Consider the following 18,035-nt stretch of genomic DNA (forward strand, 5'->3'; position numbering starts at 1 on the left):
ACACGTTCGGTCCGAATTGAATAAAATCATTAAGTCATTGATGAGCTGGCATTATGAACTCGGGGCCCGCTTCGAATTTGCTGAGTGGCCCAACGGAGGTTTACCTCGAACCGATATCTGGCTTCCATTCGTCGTTCTATCATCCTATGGGGCTTCCCTCCGCTTTTGGGCAACTAGACCAGGCCGGCCTCCACCCCAGTACATTCCTTCCAGAAGGGACCGGGGTGTCCCTTTCCTGAAGAGCTTCTATGAGGCGAGTGGCTTGTTCATACCCGATGAGCCCCCTCTCGCCTGCACAAGAGGTAAAGAGGAGAAGCAGAGGATATGCGCGAAGATAGAGTGAGCGAATGCGCACGCAGGCCAACAAACTGGCTGCAAACTGACATACTTGCCTTGTACAACATGCCCACTTGGTCTCTGATGTCAATTGCTGGCCAGTCAATCAGTCTGGCTTCTGTGGAGACTAGCGGCCTTCCTCCCTGGTCTCTGGCGTTTCTTCAAAGGACACACTCTCAGTCGTCGTGCGGCGGGCCGTTCCAGCTTGCAGCCTCAGAATGATCCGCAGGTTCTCCATGCTACTGACGTGCCTTGAATGGAGGATGATGGAGGGGGGGAACTTGCTGACGCCGTGCCATGTTTACCTGCCACATGCATAAGCCCGACTGTTAGGTTTGATGATTAGGTGCCGTGTTTGACACGCCGGAACTGTCTTGCACAGAAACATCCTTCTGGGGCTTTTAGGAATGGCCCACAGTTTATATGACCCCCCGCTTCCCATATCCCTCGAGACTGTCCGATTGTTTAAAAAATTGAAAAGAGGCTCGAGGGTCACTGCAAGAGAAAATCAAGCCGGACCAGCGCAAATTTTTCTCATTGCTTATAATATTCATTTGGTTCCCATTACCTCTATTTGGTTGTTGAAAGACCCCACAGTCAATTGAGTTCGTGGGTCGAATCTCCTGGCCGTTTTGTGACTGTCATCTATTCGAGCAGGACAAGACCCTAACCCGATTGATTAATTATCTTGCCGGTTGCTCTTTGCACTTAGCCCCAACCAGACAGACGCTCAGCATTGAACCGGCTGCTGGCTATTGTTGTGTACTCAAGCGAGTGAGAGAGAAGAACGAGTGTTCAGCCTCCTCAACGCAACCAAGCAACAACGCACTGTGATTTGTGATTTCTCTCCGTCCCCGGCAGCAAAAGAAAAAAAAAGTACCACCGCCATCGATCGACGATACTTCTCACAATGTCCGGTGCCAATGCTTCGTATCCGGCCACTACGCCATCTCAAGGGAAAACATGGCAAGCGAAACTGGAAGGCATGCCCCACTTTACTGCAATCCCTCAGGAGTTACGTCGATTGACTTTTGACCCCGTCAACTAACCCTGATCCCTCTCAAACCAGATCAGTGCAAAGAGAACGGTGTCCCTGCTCCGAATTTCACGATTGTCTCTGATCGTCGAGGTAAGCAGTTAATCTCTTCTTCACCCCCCTTCCCTGGGATGCCTTTGAACGTGTGCGTATTGGCACTGAAAGAGAGTGGAGTCGATGCCTATGCCCGCCCTCCTCACCGACTTTTGTCCTTTGAGATCGTTGCAAGTGGTACCGATGACTGACAGCTCCGTCCACTTTATTGCAGGAGGTCGCACGGCCTGGTCCAGCTCGGTCACCGTTCGAGGCATGGTATTCAAGGCTCGATTTTGGTACGATGGAAAGAACCTCGACAATGCCCGGGAAGATGCCTCTGAATTGGCCGTGAACTACTTTGCTACCCTCGATCAGAACCGCAGGACGGGAACATACTCTCGAGGGCCAGCTCGCTAGAAAATGACCTTCTTCCACGAGCATACAAGCCACAAACATATGACTGGAGAGATAGGTGTATTCCTGGGATGGCTTTTCCTTTTATGTCTGTTTCATTCTCTGTCGCTACGCCCTCAATACCTTGTGTACGACGCGTCCCGGATCGATGCGAATTCTCCTCAATCCCCCGCCAATATGTACAACACGGAATCACGGCTTTCGACAATTTTTTTTATTCTTTCTACTCTGGGTTGAGATTCTTCTTTCATTGTCGTCTCTCGAAATGAGATTGTTGAATATGATAACTATAAGGGCGGATGGCGGATAAGACAGCAGCGGCATACTTTTTTACTCTTTTTTTTTTTTTCTTTCGGTGGGGAAAAGAGGGATTAGAACACTACGGGAGGGAGATCTCAGTAGCGGGATGATGACTGGGTTGGGATTATGAAATCGTGAGGCCTGATGATGACGTTAACTGATTTGCATTTTCTCCAGGCAACGGATGAACGCATGCATTCGCCCAGCCCCCTTGACCCATTGTGCACTTTTCTTTCTTCCTTCTTGAAAGGGATTAATTATTGATAGCTGGCCCAGCCCGTGCTACGGGGGTCTGTGGCACGACTGATTCTTCTGGACGACCGCGCAGCTAATTCATGATGATTTTGATTTTGATCTTGAACGTTCATGCTAGCCTCGATCAGTTTACGTATGGCCGGATCTGGGAATCAACGGAAGGGAAAGGGAAGTGCGACATAATGGGAGCAGTGTGGAACAAATTGAGACAGCGGAGCGGCTGCACGGACAAGAACACTTTGAGCAGGAGTTATCAGCTCGAAAGGTATGTGTGTATGTATGGATTAGTATGTGGCTGCTAATCAGTTCAAATACATCCTCGGATATAATCCCCCAGCCCACCTTTTTTCTTCAGCCATCGCCAGTTTTCATTCCGATCCCTAGAACCACATAGCACAGACAACGAACGAGCTTAACCCTAATTTTAAAATAGGTCTCATTGTCAGCAGCAGTGGTGGTGGTGAGTGGTGATGTGTGTCCATCCGCACTTACCCGGAACACAAATGAAAAGTAAAGAGAAGAAAACAATAAAAAAAGCCTCGGAGAAAAAAAAAGCCAACCAAACCAAGGAAAGGAAACACACGGACCGTTTTCTGATTGTGTCGTTTCCCATTCCACCCCCTCATCCCATCCCAGTACCATGGTTCACACGCAAATCATCAGATTTATTCTAACCACGCATCGTTAAATCCACCCCCGCCCAGTTCCCTTCGCTTGCACTCTAGCCGGACTACTACTTACTATCTTAGCTAGCTTTAAAAAAAATACCCCTGGTCAGGGTTTTGTTTGGGGCTTGTAATTGTATTTTGCCGGTAGGCGGTGGTTAGATTGCGGGTTGGTCCTTGCGTTACTTTACCCTCGCCTTGGTTTTCTATTCTTTTGGGAGGTGAGGATGGATTGATTGGGGTTGAGTAGCAGGTACGGTGCTGGCTAGCTAGCTGGCTGAGTTTGTCTCCTTAGTTCTGCGACTCTTTGAGTTATACTGCGCAAGGGGAGAGGAGGAAGTACGGTTGGTGATGGAATGTGATGTTGTTTATAAATATCATGGGACGGATGATGGGTTGGAGTTCGTTTCGCTGAGGCTTGGCTGGAGGAGGGGTACGCTCTACTCGTGTCTGTTTTGTTTGGGATTTAGGATTGAATTTAGCTCGTGATGCTCTTCTCTCAGCGGCTTGTATGTATGTACAGTTGGTGGTTGGGTTGTAGAGCCTCCGGATTGACGGTCTCAATGGTCGGTGGACAGATCGTGGTTTGTTGATCATGGTGGGCCGAGTTGACGCTTTCTACTCGGGTACATAGTAAGTAGGAACTGGTTTGGTTCATGATTTGAAGTGTGCATACGGTGCGATACAGTAGTTCTCCGTTCATGGGAGACTCGAGAAGAATACTCGTATGTGCTGTACGTAAGTAGTCCAGTTCGTCGGGGCTCACTGAATGGTCGCTCATTGAGTGGTTTTGAAATTATTAGTGAGGTCTCATTGTCTTGAAAGAAAACTACCCATGACAGTAACAAATGAATACAGCAACGGATGAAATCCAAGCTGGTTCGGATTGAAGATCCCACACCACCGATGAGATTATAAAATGCGGTGGAGTGGAAGGACCGTCTCATACTGCTCCAGGCTCTAGAAGACGACCGCCCAATCGGGGAATAATCCGCACGTGACCGCGCGGCGCGTCGCGACCGCGTCCCGCAAACCACCACCACTTTTGTTCTAGATAGACACTTTTCACCACCCCGCCAACTCCTCATTCATACCATTGCAGTCGTCCGCATCCTCTCTCCTCTCTTTTGAACGAAAACAACCAAAAACGCACAAAACACCACACAACACAAATATGACGCCCTCCGCCGAATCCGCGCCTCCGCCCCCCTCGACGACCACCCCGGCGGCGCCTCCAGCGCACGACCCAACCCACGAAGAACACCAATACCTGAACCTAATCCGGACGATCCTAGCACGAGGCGAGCACCGACCAGACCGCACCGGCACGGGGACACGATCGATCTTCGCGCCCCCGCAGATGCGCTTCAGCCTCCACAAACCCTCCACCTCCACCTCGTCGCCAGACAACGAAACCTACACGCCGATCCTGCCCCTCCTGACAACCAAGCGAGTATTCCTGCGAGCCGTACTAGCGGAACTGCTGTGGTTTATCTCAGGCACGACCTCGTCACTGCCGCTGTCGGCAGCGGGGATCAAGATCTGGGACGGCAACGGCAGCCGCGAGTTCCTAGACCAGGTCGGACTGGGCCACCGGGCGGTGGGCGACCTGGGCCCCGTGTATGGGTTCCAGTGGCGGCACTTCGGGGCGGAGTACGTCGACGCCGAGACCGATTACACGGGCCAGGGTGTGGATCAGCTCGCGGAGGTGGTGCGCAAGCTGCGCGAGACGCCCTTCGATCGTCGTATTATCCTCTCTGCGTGGAATCCCGCCGATCTGAAGAAGATGGCCCTCCCGCCTTGTCATATGTTTGCGCAGTTCTATGTTAGTTATCCTGATGGGATTCCCGGGGTGGATGTGGAAGGGAAGAAGGAGAAGCAGAAGAAGGGCCATCTGCATTGTTTGCTCTATCAGCGCTCCGCCGATATGGGCCTCGGTGTGCCCTTCAATATCGCCAGCTACGCCCTCCTCACTCATATGCTGGCCCATGCCGTCGATATGGTGCCCGGTAGCTTGACCCATACACTCGGCGATGCCCATGTGTATCTGGATCATGTTGAGGCGTTGCACGAGCAGCTGCTCCGTGAGCCGACCGCGTTTCCGGAGTTGAGGATCAAGAGAGACGATCGTGGATCCGGGGTGATTGACAGGTGGGCGGAGGAGGAGTTCGAGGTGCTGGGGTACCAGCCGCACAAGGCGATTAAGATGAAGATGAGTGTTTAGCGGTGTGCATGGGAGTAGTAGATAGGACGTTTTTATCTCGGGTAATAGATAGAATAATAGACATGGTCAATGCTTCAGACAATGCTATAGTTGAAAAATGGGGTATACAGCGTCCCGGGGGAGAACCCCCGGGCCCCCCTTTTCTTTCAGCTTCCTGGCACACCTCAATCGAAATGAACCATAGCATGACATTCAATAAACAAATAATGGTATACGCAAGATAGGTAGACACCCAAATGCCCGGAACTCCACGCCGAAGAAATCAAGCTAGATCCACACACAGACAGAAAGGAAGCTAAAACATAACCCCCGCCCCCCTTAACAAAACAACCGTATCACCCTGCGCAACCTTCTCGCCCACCGCATCGCCAAACTCCAAAAACACCCCCCCATCGACATGGAACACCCGCAGTTTCTCCTCCTCCCCGGCAACCCGATTATTCACATTCTCGACCCCCAGCCGCCTAGCAGCATCATCAAGCAACCGCCCAACCTTCCACCGCGCATCGAACCAGAACACGCCCCGCGGCGCTGTCCCGCTCGGCGTCTCCGCCGACGCCACCGCCTCAACAGTAAGATACACCCGCCGCTCAGCGGGCACATTCGCATCGCCCTTGGCCGTGCGCTTGAGGTTGTTGACGTGCATCGCCCTGTTAACAGGCTTACTACCCCGCTTGCCCGCCGCACTCGCGGATGTCTTCCCGGCGGCGGCGGCAGCAGCAGCAGCACCCGCCCCGGCCCCCGCACCCGAGGTTGAATTTGCGGTAAGCTTGGACGCAATCCCGCCACGCACCCTCGCAAACATGGATTTCAGCGTATCCGCCGAGCCCGAGGAAGCGCTGGGCCGGGCAGACGACGCGGCGGCAGCGGCAGGCTTGCAGTCGTGGCCTTCGCGGAGGCGGTGGCGGAGGCAGTACTCGCGACGGCATTCGGGACATTTCACGCCCGGGTCGGTGAGGGTGTGGATTAGGGTTTTGCAGGTGAGGTGGGCACATTGCGTTGTATTGTAGATGGTGGGTTTTTGGGTCTGGGTTTGCGAGGAGGAGGTGCTGGCGGAGGGGGAGGGAGACGCAGAGGCAGAGTCCCGGGCGCGGGCCCAGTCGCCGGCGCGCGGGCACTTGTGTGCGGTCTCGGTGCGGTGGTCCAGGCAGAAGGTGCCCTTGCAGGAGGAGCAGCGGAAGGGGAGGAAGTCTAGTTGGTGGCAGTAGGAGAGGTCGCAGTGGTGGCCGATCGAGTCGAGATCCGTGTCTGGGAGTTGCGTGTAGGATTGTTCGGGGCTATTGTTGTTGTTGTTGTTGTTGTTGTTGTTGTTGCCTCCGCCGCTGCTGCGGTGGACGGAGATCGGGGACATTGTGGTTGGACTGGTGAGGCTGGCTGGGTTTGAGCTGAGTAGGAGTGATAAGTAAGAGAGTAAAGGGGTCTGGAGGGGAGTGAAGGCTCGAGGAATTAAGGCTTATGAGTAGACAGACGCAGAGTGAGTGGCTGAGAAAGCAGATGTAAGAAGACTTATTAATTCATCGTTCTGGCGTTTGCTGGAAGATGCGGAGACAACCCCGAACCCCTCTGACTCAGCAGTGTGGCGGTGCAACTCATCATTTTCTGTCAACTTTATCTGATCACGGAGATTGTCCCGGAGATTATGACACAGGATTCAAAAACACTAGACGGGGGTATAATCAAACAAATAATAAAATGTCCTCCACATGTCAGGAACAGCCCAGGAAATGCGATAGTTACGTCAGACAGATAAGAAGTCCCCAATCAATGCAAGGTGTTCACTTTCTGAATATCACACTTCACTGCCCCTCTTCCCCTTCGGCACCTCGCTCATTCTCGACCTTATTCCCCATCTCTTTCTCCTTCGATGTCTCCACGGCGGAGGACGGGGCAAACCGAATCGGACCCCGAGACATCAGCACTGGTAAACCATTACCTATAGGTACCGATGTCGGTGGTGAATAGAGCCTGGACGCCTGCGGCTGCCCCGGAGTTACGGGCGGCGACATCAGCACGGCGCCTTGAGTCGATTTCTCTTTCGCCTCAGCGGAACTCTTCGGACCGTTATCTGCAATGCCAGTCTCCGACGGCTTGTCCACCACAGGAACCGGCGACGAGGTGACTGGTGACATTAACCGAGCATTTGAGGGATTTGCTTCCGCCTCGTTGCCCTTTCCTGGCACTGGACCGCCGCTGAAAATGCCCCGACTGGCTGCTTTGGCTGCTGAAGGAGCAGAGCTCTTCACAACTGGCCGCTTGGGCGATCTGGGCGGCTTGGATGTCTTCGAGGTGGCGTTGGGGGCACTGACGCCTTTAGGTTCTTCGAGCGCCTTGCGCTCGCGAGCTGCATTCTCCTCGGGCGATGGTAACTTCAATTTAATGTGTAACTTGCGCACCCCGGCCTCCAAACTGTCAACATCATCCTTCGTATTTTTAGTATCCGGGCTAGACGACTTTCCCAGCTGAGGTGCCGCAGGTGCTCGTGGCACAGGAGGCGCAGCCTGCAGGCTTAAGTCGCGCTGGGGAGTGCTGGATCGAGAGCTGTTGGTCTTGTGCGCGCCAGTGGCAGCCAGAGCGGCGGTGGTAGCTGCAGCCTTGGATAGCTCCTGTGCAGTCAAATCACCTGTCGCCGACTCCAAAACCGGTGGGCTGGCTGAGACTGCACTCTTCCTCCTTGCTGTCGGCAAGCCCGGTGACGCCTGGTCTAGCGTTGCCTTGGCCCTTTCCGGAGGTGCATCAATGGTCGTCCGGCGACTGCTGCGGACTGCCGGCCGTTTCGGCGTTTCAGCCTTGGGGCTGGGCGGTAGCGATGGCTTGGGCTTGCGCGTTCTGAGTTTCATCCGCTTGTCCTCCGGGGGTGCATCATTGGTGCTGGTTGTCGCAATACTAGCCGCCGTCTGCCGCTCCCGTCGCAACCGCGATGCCTCAGCGTTCAACTCCTCCGGCCGACAGCTGTTGGTTTGCCGGTGCGTTGGGATGAGAATTTTCGACAATTCATGGGCTGCAGTGGCCCAGCCGACCGGCGGCAAGGGCGGGGCCTCTGGCTCGACATTCGAGTAAGAAGAACCAAACGAGCGACGATCGCGCGCCGGATTCACCACCTTAGCGGTAAATGACTGGGTGGGTTGGAAATAAGTCGGCGCCGCTTTCTCCCGGGGTTTGACGGGCGCCAACGGCGGATACGCCAGCGCTTCCACTTCCTCAAGCACCTCCGGTGCCCACCACTCGCTGTCGTAGCCGGACTGTGGGTACACCGCGTCAGGAGGCATTGTGTCAGATAAGCCCAGACGATCGGTCATCTCAGATGCCAAGCGATCGATCTGTTGTTCCTCGTCGACCTCCCTTGTCTCGCTCAGCCCCGACAAATGGCTGAGAACACCACTGGTCAGCGCGCGATTGCTGTAACCGCCTTCCAAGACACTGATGATGCGCCCATCAGTCCCTAGGCCTTCTTCATTAGCGAGACGAACCACATCGGCTGTGAACCTGGCGTAGAATTCAGTCGGAACGTGGACGTCATGCCGCTGCATGCCGCATCCCTCCCACTCGCTGGCGTCAAATCCAGCCGAGATAAAAATGGCTGCCTTCGGCGGGGGTCCAGTGGAGGCGCCGACCAGTCGCTGTGTATGAAGTCGGAGGAACGCGCGAGCTTTCTCCAACAGAATGCTATACTTGGTGGCATACAAGTCCCAGAATTCCTGGTTGGTTTTCCAGGTCTCCAGATGAACGTTCCAGATTGACTGGCCGTGGGCCTTGTCAATGCACACACTTGCGTTGCGCACCTTATCCGCATCGCCCGTTTCGCAGGGAAACGAGTTGATGTCATGTAGACTGAAGTATCCCACCATGGTTTTCTTCTGCGCAGCAGCATTCCGTGTGGCTGTGCACGCTTTTTGGTTCTGGTCCCAGGCGATTTCCTGCGAGCCATCCCCGTGATGCAGATCAAAGTCCAGAATCGCCGCATGGGTCAGGCCATGGCTCATAGCCGCATGCGCGATGCCCACATGAACATTATTAATCCAACAGAACCCCGACGGCTGGCCTGAGGAGCAGTGATGACCCGGCGGACGGATGCAGACAAACGCTCGCTTGGTCGGGCCCGGACCGACGACCGCCTCGACTGCCTCCGCCACGCCACCCAGCGCGCCCTCGAATGCATTCAGTGACTCTGAGCATAGATAGAGGTCTCCTTCGTGAAGGGCCGGCGCATTGTTAATAGCAGCATTGTCCTTGCCCGCACTGCGGGGTCGAACCAGCTCCCGACCATTCGTTGCCAACCGCGATTCCGCCGCATTGCACATACTCCTCAACTCCTCCATCCACTGCGACCCGTGCACATGGGCCACAGCCGGCGATTGCAGCGACAGCGTGCGCGCGGTCCTGCGAATCTGGAACGGTGGCACTGGCAGCTGGCGCGGATCGAGCTCGGGGTGAGGAGCGTGGCGACCCCCCGCGTGTCGACGAGCCAGGCGGATGTAGGCGGCCGCGATACCCAGCACGGTGGCTTGGATGCGTTCTGGCCGTTCGACAATAGAGTTGAGGGCAGTACGGGAGGTGCGGGGTCGGGCGAAGCGATGCCCGTAGCACGCGTCATGTAGAAGCACCAGAGTGGAAGACTGGACATCTGTGGACTGGTGCCAGTTCATCTCCCTCTGCAGAAACTCGGCTGCAATCGACGCCGCCGAGGGCAGAGAGCGCTCTGGGGCCATGTTAGATGCGGTCGGCGGGGAAGTCCCGAAGGGAGATGATGAGGAGTGTCGCGACGCGATCGGACGCGGCGAGGCAGAAGTGCCTCGGTTCGAATGCAGCGAGGCTGTTGATGAGCGCTTCTTCAAGCTGGGGGTGGACTTGCGGCGATCCTCCGCCAGGGAACCAGAACTGGGGATGCGCCGAGGGGGCGGATGCGAACGCGCGGGGGGGTTCGGGGGCGATAAGCGCGAAGCTGAGCGATCGGAAGGAGATGGCGGATGCGGAATAGCGACCATGGAGGAATCGGTCGGAAGATGAAGAGAACGAGGATGGGTAGAGCTAGGTGGTTTTATTGCTGTTGTAGAATGTGTTGTTGTGGTGTTATCAGACACAGTTGCAGTAAATGACGCAGGATCCTCATCGCGGCGAGAGGGGTCCATGACGGGCCCATTGGATGAAGTATAACACAGAGTCGAGAGAATGAAAAATCAAAATGAATGCCCAATGCCTGGTGGCTGTGAGACAAAGACGGATTAATAAGAGACAGTAAACGGACAGCTGAGACAGAAAGGGAAAGTTGAAAGGGAGAGAAACAGGAGGGGAAACAGGGAGGAGGAGGAGGAAGAAGAAGACGAAGCAGAATGAAGGTTGGTGGTGGTGGTGGTGGTTTGTGGTTTGTGGTTCTTCCTTTTCCCCTCAGGGGTTCTTTTTCCCTGTCTGCTGCATACTTCCTGGAGTCTATCCCGCGTCAGTGTCAATAATTCCACTACCCCCCTCCCCCTCCAACCAATTCACAACCATTTCACATTAATCTAATGAGGGAATTGATAGCAGACTGCTCTCTTATCGGAGACCGGAAGGCGCAATGATCAACAAACAATAATCGATCGTATTGTGTCTCAGATTCTTCTTTCATTGTTGGTTACACCCCCCCCTCCTCACTCTGCTCTCCGAAATCTCCAAAATCTGATGCAGTCCAACCCAAGCTTGATGAGGGAATCTCTTGTTAAAAACAAATCCACCAGCCCTCCCCAAAGTCAATATACTCCAGGGTACATGCATGCTATCGTAAGTGCTGATCAACCAACCTCCTCGCAAAGAACGCCTTGAAAATCTCCCAAATTCAAATTCTCCAAGTAACAAACGCCAGTGATTCCCCAAAACCTTTCCCACCCGAGAGCGCGCCTGTGCCAGCAAAATGATAAGCGAAGCCAGAAGAGAAACAGGACCGAGACAAGAAACAGCCACCAACACCGATACAGAACAAAAGGAAAAGAAGTATTGACAAAATCAAACAAAGGAAGTGTAGATTTGAGATAAGACATGGCATCATCTCACTTAAAATGTCCGCGATCGGAAGTGAAAATGATACCATTTGCGCCGAGGCTCCAGCGAGCTCTTTTCGCTGCTGGAGCCGCTGGTGGTGCTAGTCGAACTGGTGGAGGCACTCATCATCGACAGGCGTTTGCGCTCCTGCTTACGCTCGTGCTTGCGACACTTCCGCTCCGACTTGAAGCCGCGCGTGGCATGCAGGTGGCAGAAACATTGCATGTGGACCGTCTTGACGTCAATGCTGGAACAGCTGTCGCGGTTGCGCTCGGTGCAGTAGTGCTCGCCCGCCGCTTCCTCGCAATGGCACCACGAGTAAATGGTGAAATATTGTTGACACATGTTGTCAGAGTGTGTTTGGTTGCTAGTGTGTGGTAGAGATATGATGTGTTTGATCAAAGAGAAGAGATCTGGTCTTGCGGTAGGTATGAAGGTAGTATATGTGGTAACGATCTGATATGTATGGTGGTGCCGGAGAGGGTCTGATAAGGCGACACACACGACAACACCAACCCAGATCGATATAGGGGGATCGACACCAAGGTTAAATATGTCAGAGAGGGGAAAGAAAAGAGAACAATGCCGAGAAGATCTCCGGTAAGTGCCCAATTGACTGTTTAAAAAATGAGTAATCGAGTCAGGCAGTCGGTGTAAAGGTCGCACTGGGCGTTGTTCGTTTTTCCCGCGGCCTTCCGGGCGTTTCTCGGAATGGGGGTAGGGTTTGCGAGTAAGAGGTTTAGAAAAGTGACAGTTTGCGGTGGAGGCCGAAGTGGATATCCCGTTCAATTCGGCGGATCAAAGTTTTTTTAGGGAGGGGTCTGTTCTTTGGATCTTGCCCGTGTGTGTGGCTGGGAGAGTAACAGTCGAGGTGACGGCCGTGAGAGTCGTGTGCTGATGACAAGAAGTTGTGGTTGGTGTGAGAGGCAGTAAGCAAGTATATCGAGGATCTAGGTATAGTCCCATGCAAGACAGAAGAAGGTAGCAGTAATATTCAAAGTCCACCAGTCACCAGGACGGGTTGGGATCAAAGGCAAGAAAGACTCCTCTAGGTCTGAGATAGATAGACGATAAGAGAAGGGGAGGGGAGGGGAGGTTTAGGTATATTATAGTATTTGTCTAAAGATGAAGAGTAAAGGAGTTCTAGCGCCAAAGAGAGGGGGGAACATAAGGACTATTAAAATTAGGTCTCGACTCCAGTCGGTCAGCGAGCGATTCGCAATGATGCACGTCCCTCGATTATTTTTTTTAAACACTCGTCAATGAAAGAGATCATCAACCCGAATGAATGGATGAATGGATCATGACGGGAAGGTGGACATGGGGAGGGGGGGCGCATTGAACCAAACGGGGAATCAATCATCAACATCATATCATGGATCAGCATCATCATCATTGACTGACTGCTCAACTGTTCTGCTGATGCAGCAGCAGCAGTAGCAGCAGCAGTGATGGATGATGGATTGATTTGCTTTTGACGTCAGGCCCCGAAGCGCTGCGGTGGAGTTCCGGCGTTTAAGCCCATCAGCAGTCAATCCAACAGCCACCCACGAGGCGAGTCTGACGGGTTTGGTTGACTTCACTACATGGATGTCCGGCATACGGCGGAAGGACAAGAGAAATTCAAATAAAAATCAAAGCGAAAAAGGGAAAATAAGAAAAAGGAAAAGAGGGAGGGTCTCCATTAGGTCGCATCTTCCGGGGGAATAGTTGTGTAATTGACTCCTTTTTTTCCCACCTTCACTCAGGGTTAATGTAGGCGACAAAAGCCGCAAATGCCACCCCAAAGTCTTGGCTTGGTGTCTGGACCTTTTCTGATCTTCTTTCGATTCTTAATGCTAAAGTCAATCGGGACAGGGAGATGAAGAAAGCATAATGTCAAAGAAGACTGAAGAAGTAGAAGGAGCCGTTACGGGAAAAAAGGAATCAAGTTTATGTCAAATACATCGAACATTCCTGACAATCTGCATAAAGAATCCGAAAGGTCTCGGACCGAGCCAGGGGGAAAAGGGGACAAGGAAGAATGAAGCGAATTATGCATCAGGGGGGAAAACCCTACTCTCTCAATTCTACGGCAGCATCCTGCCGGGCATCCTCTATAATCTATATTAACAAATTGCTCCTGGGAAGGTCGAGTCTGGTCCATGCTCCATATTGGTTTAATAACGACCCTCAATCGTCAAACAGTAGTTCGACGGGACGTTCTCTAGGTGACAGCCACGAGGATGAGACTATTGCAACAGCCGACGACTAACTCCCTCCACCGTCGGGAATAGTTCCCTCCACCTATCTATTCACTATTCAGTATCTAGTTGAGCTGGAGCCAAATGGGGAATTGGCAACGGAGTCAAGGGAAATTGAGTGGGGGGGGAAAGGGAAGAGAGGAGTGGTGAAATTATTGTGACAAGTGAGGGCCCGGACGGAGGTCCAAGCCCGAACGGGCTTCTAGTGCGATCAGGAGGGGAAAATGACCGACCGACACAGCGTAGAGTCGTAAACGATAGACTAGACTAGACTAGACTAGACTTAAACTATCTGCTCAGTAAGAAGTTCATGAGAAGGAGGGGCTCTCAATTAGTCCTTACTACGGAGTACATGTGTAAGTCTTCTTTTCTTTCCCCTCCCCCTCACTGCTACTCCTCTCCTCTGCAATTCAGGAGGGACCAAAAAGAAAAGGATCAAGGGTAGGCAACGGTCTGGATCGTGGTCGATGGAAGGTCTTGCACGTCATGACATCAGATGATTTACTGGGGATATGGTTCTTGGCTGTCACAGTAACAAGCAACAAGCAACAGCAAACATCATCACATCATACATATGTACATTACATCGACTGTTCTGCCTGAGCGGCGAAAAAGATGACGAGGAACGGGTGATCGGGCATGACGAAAGCGGCCAAACGCATGAAAGGCAGCAAAACCCCCCCAGGGAGGGACTCCTTTGGGACTAGGTACTAGTGGAGACTGCAGTCCTCATTCCGGAATCTTTTGCAGCCGATCTCCCGGAATCACGTGTAAGCTTGGACCCGACCCAGTCAGTTTCGGCCAATGGTCGTCCTGGCTCGGAAAGACGTGTTGCTGACTCAATTGCTGGTCGGGCGATCTCCGGGAAATCTGTTACCTAATTGGATGCTCCATCACGAACCCCTCCCCTTCGTCTGTAGCCCCAGAATAGCCTTACCTTCCAGATTGCCAGGTGCAGACTGATTGGTAACACTGCGATGCATCATCGATCAGATAACATCATCGTTCGTCGACATCATAAACCCTTCTTGTTCGAAATAGAGTTTGGAGGCTTCTCAGCCTAACTAATAGGTCCCGTGCAAATGGTCCGCTTCTACGACGACTTGTAGGGCACAGCAGAAGAAAGAAAGAACAAACCCCATCGTCATACCCAACCCAACTCCACAATGCGATTTACACAGACCACAGTAACGCGCGTACACTCCCACACTATCCATCCCACCAACAACAGGGAAAAAAACCTCATCCCACATGCAAAAAAAGGTATATACGGTAGTCAAAGGTCGGAAGAGGTAAATACATGCGTTCTCTATCCCGGTGAGCAGGGACGACAAGAATGAGAAGGAAGTCGAGGGAACAAGTAGGCTAAGAAGTTGAGAATTTATATAAGCGGTTGACCGATCCCTCCCCTACGACAGTCCTTGCGACAGCCGTTGCTCCATCTGCTTGGCCAGTGCTTGCGGCACTGCTTCTTGCGTGGCCCGGATAGTGACTCGGTACATCTGTAATTGGTAAGTTAGTCATCGGCTTAATCGGCACTGCAGTGACTCTAGAAAAGTCTTACCTTCCGTTCATAGTTGGGCTCTAGTCGCAGAAGACAACCCGTCTTCCCGTTGACGAATTGGTAAACAGCGCAGCCCACTATATTCTTCCCGTTAGGATCCACGTTATCCAAAATCTTCCAGCCGAATCCTTCCACCACCCGCCGAGTGAACGCTTCGCCAATGTCCTTGGCTCGCGCCGTCGCTGCAAAGGTGTTTTGCGCCTCCAATGGCCCTCCGCCGATCTGCCGCCACCGTTTGAAGAAGTCTTCCGCCGACAGCGCCGATGGCTCCATGTACCGGTGCATCAGGATCGGAAGCTGCAGTGTGTAAGCCTGGAGCGCTCCTGCAAGGTACGAGATGCGGATGGTGGGCGCATCCGTGAACGGCCCGTGCGATTCAACCAGAAGCGTTTGCTGTGTCTGCCCAGCTGCCGGCACAGACGGCTCGGGCAGACTTTTCGTGTCAAGCTTGAGATTCGGGGCAGCTCGGTTGTCCAGCGTGGTCGTCAGAGACCCAATCGGGTAAGACGACTTGTTGGAAAGATAGATCTTGACCACACCCATATGGCCCCGGTATTCAGACCGCAGGCCGACCTGGATCTGCGCGTCCTCGAAGAGAACACCTTCATCGTTAAAGTAGAGTTTATTATATCCGACGTCCCAATCGGGTGTCAGATGGGCGGCGCTGGCCATGTTAGGAGCAGCAGGGGTGTTGAGATCCAGCCCTGCTAGGTCGCCAGAGGCACTCTGTCCGGAGGCTGATCCATTCGTCCCAGTCTTCGTACCATTAACAATTGTGGTGAAGCTACGCTTCAAGCCCGTGTTCTGCGCCATAAGTACCTCCTTCTGGTCGGCATTAGCATCCTTGCCGCCCACCACCCATGTCTTCTTCTCCGTTGTACCTGCTGTTTTCTGGTGTAGACGGGAGAGCAGGATCGAGGCTCGCTCAGAGAAGGGAGGCATTTCATCGCAAACTGTCCGAAGCAGGTCGTCCGTGGGAAGCGTCGCCAGTGACAGATACTCAAAAGCACGCTGCTGCAACTCGGAATCGGGAGAATGGCTGTACAGGCGGAATATGTGCAAAAGGTGAGGTTTGATTTCCGGGAAGAGGTTGACAAACTTGATGAAGGATGACAGAATCATGGCCCGCGTGTTATCAGTGCTGGTGATCATCTTGGCCTGCAGGGCCAAAAATTGCTCGATCGGACTCGATCCCTGGCTGTCAGCAATCAGATGGCCGAACTCCCCCAAGACGTAACAGCCAATCTTCACCAAGCTCTCGTGGCAGTCTGTCTTCAGGTACCCAAGGAGGTTGTGTGCCGCGTAGGCTTGGAGCTCTTCGTTGTTAGTCACAATCTGAATAACCCGCTGCCACACTTCTTCGTTCACGTGGTCCCCTGCCAAAGACAGAAGCTTGAGCGTCATGTCAATGTACCACTGGGCGTCCGTAGCGTATTTCTCCGTGAGAATGGCGACCTTCAAGACCATCTCTTCTCGAATCGCATAGTCGGCAGTTTGGAGATAGCGTAACAGCTCGTTCACAATGGGACCAGCATTCGTCGTGTCGCACATACTGTAGACCAAATCCAAGCCCTTCCGCCGAACACTGATATCGCGGTCGCGCAGTGAGCCAAGGATGATGCTCTGGTGCTTCTTAATGGGATCAAGGGTTTCCGCCCTAGCGGCGAAATGCGTCAATGCCTCCAATCCCAGATATCGGACATTCGTTTCACGGGATTGAATGTATTTCCCTAACCGAGCGGAGATCTGCAACATCAGGCTATGCTCGGTGTCCAGGTGAATAAGAAGGTTGATGGCTTCGAAAAGGACGGCGTTCTGGGCGTTGTTCTGTTGAACGTTCTTGGGCGCATCCATAGCCGAGTTCATGATCTGCTGCAGGGATTCTCGAATAATCTCGCGGACATGGGTATCGCCTGAAATTTGGTTAGCATGGACTAAACACGCAGGGGATCTTCGCGTGGGCATACCGGAAGGAGGGTAGTACTGCAGTAACCGCAGCAATTTCACCTGAATCCACGGGCATGGCACACGATAATAGAGATAATCAGGCGCAATGTCGTTATCGACCACAATCCTTTTCAGTCTAAAAGCAGCCTTGACATAACACCCGGCATATTCCTCCGGCTTATCCTGTGCCAGTGCCATGACCAGCGAAGTCACTGACAGAGTGACACCCATATCGGGATCATCCATAATGGAGATTATGCGTTCCGCCCACTCCGCCTGTACAATGCCGGGGTATTTGCGATACAATCGAAGCAGGGTAAGGGCCGCCTTCTTTTTCACAAAGGCTTTGGAGGTCCTATGCCAAGATTAGCCGCCGTTTCGGCGAAAACCACCTCCCTCAAAGCCAGAAGAAGCCACTTACGGCGAAATGAGCAAGCGATGGACATCCGTCGAGAGCGCCTCGCCCATCTCCCTTCCACCAACGTTGGCAACCGCATGGAGCGCCAGACAATTGTTCAGCTCATTGTGATCCAGCAAATCCTTCCGAATACTGTTAACAACCAGATGCAACAGTTCATGCTGCTCATGTAGAAATAGAGTCACCGCCAGGTACCCGATCTGTTTCTCGGAATATTTGGTGGAAGAGATCAGATTGACGGCCTCCAAATGACCGAAGTCGACGTCGTAGCCCTGGATATAGACGTAGAGCAGCTTGCAGACGTATTTCTTCTTCTGGTATCCGTTCAAGCTGCCACCCTTGAATTTCTGTCGAATGTTGGCCAATTCCTTATTCACCCGCTTCTCTTCCAGCTCGCGCGCTCTTGCATTACGCAAGTCGGCAATGAACTGGACCAAACCCCGCATAGACGACATGATGAGCGACGGAGCACAAGGCGAAAACTAGTATTAGAAATGATAGATCGCTAGAGCGAAGGTAGAGTAGACGAAATGGTATAATAGTGCTGGCTCGCTAGAAAAGGGTAGAATATTAGACGAGTCGCTC

General features: G+C 53.0%; 6 protein-coding genes across 6 annotated transcripts; 2 read left to right on the forward strand and 4 right to left on the reverse strand.

The window, feature by feature from the left end:
* Positions 1–1,404: 1,404 nt before the first annotated feature.
* BO97DRAFT_312401 (double-stranded RNA binding motif domain-containing protein) lies at positions 1,405–1,759 on the forward strand (the record flags this gene model as incomplete). Its single annotated transcript, XM_025691233.1, has 2 exons — positions 1,405–1,465; positions 1,641–1,759. Coding segments are annotated over 2 exons (180 nt in total), but the record flags the coding sequence as incomplete, so codon positions are not given.
* Positions 1,760–4,145: 2,386 nt separating this feature from the next.
* BO97DRAFT_404792 (thymidylate synthase) lies at positions 4,146–5,281 on the forward strand. Its single transcript, XM_025695035.1, has one exon. It carries the CDS (start codon positions 4,217–4,219, stop codon positions 5,264–5,266), a length of 1,050 nt encoding a protein of 349 aa, XP_025552813.1. The 5' UTR covers positions 4,146–4,216; the 3' UTR covers positions 5,267–5,281.
* Positions 5,282–5,480: 199 nt separating this feature from the next.
* Positions 5,481–6,731, reverse strand: BO97DRAFT_404793 (AN1-type zinc finger protein). Its single transcript, XM_025695036.1, has one exon. The coding sequence runs from the start codon at positions 6,615–6,617 to the stop codon at positions 5,562–5,564; it is 1,056 nt and encodes a 351-aa protein (XP_025552814.1). The 5' UTR covers positions 6,618–6,731; the 3' UTR covers positions 5,481–5,561.
* Positions 6,732–7,467: 736 nt separating this feature from the next.
* On the reverse strand, positions 7,468–10,392 carry BO97DRAFT_319733 (histone deacetylase hosB; the record flags this gene model as incomplete). The annotated part of the gene is made up of 1 exon (XM_025691277.1): positions 7,468–10,392. A coding segment is annotated over one exon (2,925 nt), but the record flags the coding sequence as incomplete, so codon positions are not given.
* An 898-nt stretch (positions 10,393–11,290) lies between these two features.
* Positions 11,291–11,623, reverse strand: BO97DRAFT_342210 (uncharacterized protein; the record flags this gene model as incomplete). The annotated part of the gene is made up of 2 exons (XM_025691661.1): positions 11,291–11,369; positions 11,412–11,623. The coding sequence occupies 2 exons, from the start codon at positions 11,621–11,623 to the stop codon at positions 11,291–11,293; spliced, it is 291 nt and encodes a 96-aa protein (XP_025552816.1).
* A 3,272-nt stretch (positions 11,624–14,895) lies between these two features.
* Positions 14,896–18,030, reverse strand: BO97DRAFT_35309 (AP-2 complex subunit alpha). Its single transcript, XM_025692039.1, has 4 exons — positions 17,454–18,030; positions 17,053–17,387; positions 15,086–16,998; positions 14,896–15,023 (listed from the first exon to the last, which is right to left on the reverse strand). Exons 1-4 carry the CDS (start codon positions 17,903–17,905, stop codon positions 14,931–14,933), a joined length of 2,793 nt encoding a protein of 930 aa, XP_025552817.1. The 5' UTR covers positions 17,906–18,030; the 3' UTR covers positions 14,896–14,930.
* Positions 18,031–18,035: the final 5 nt, after the last annotated feature.

Source organism: Aspergillus homomorphus, assembly GCF_003184865.1.
Source record: "Aspergillus homomorphus CBS 101889 unplaced genomic scaffold BO97scaffold_12, whole genome shotgun sequence".
Classification (NCBI taxonomy): Eukaryota; Fungi; Ascomycota; class Eurotiomycetes; order Eurotiales; family Aspergillaceae; genus Aspergillus; species Aspergillus homomorphus.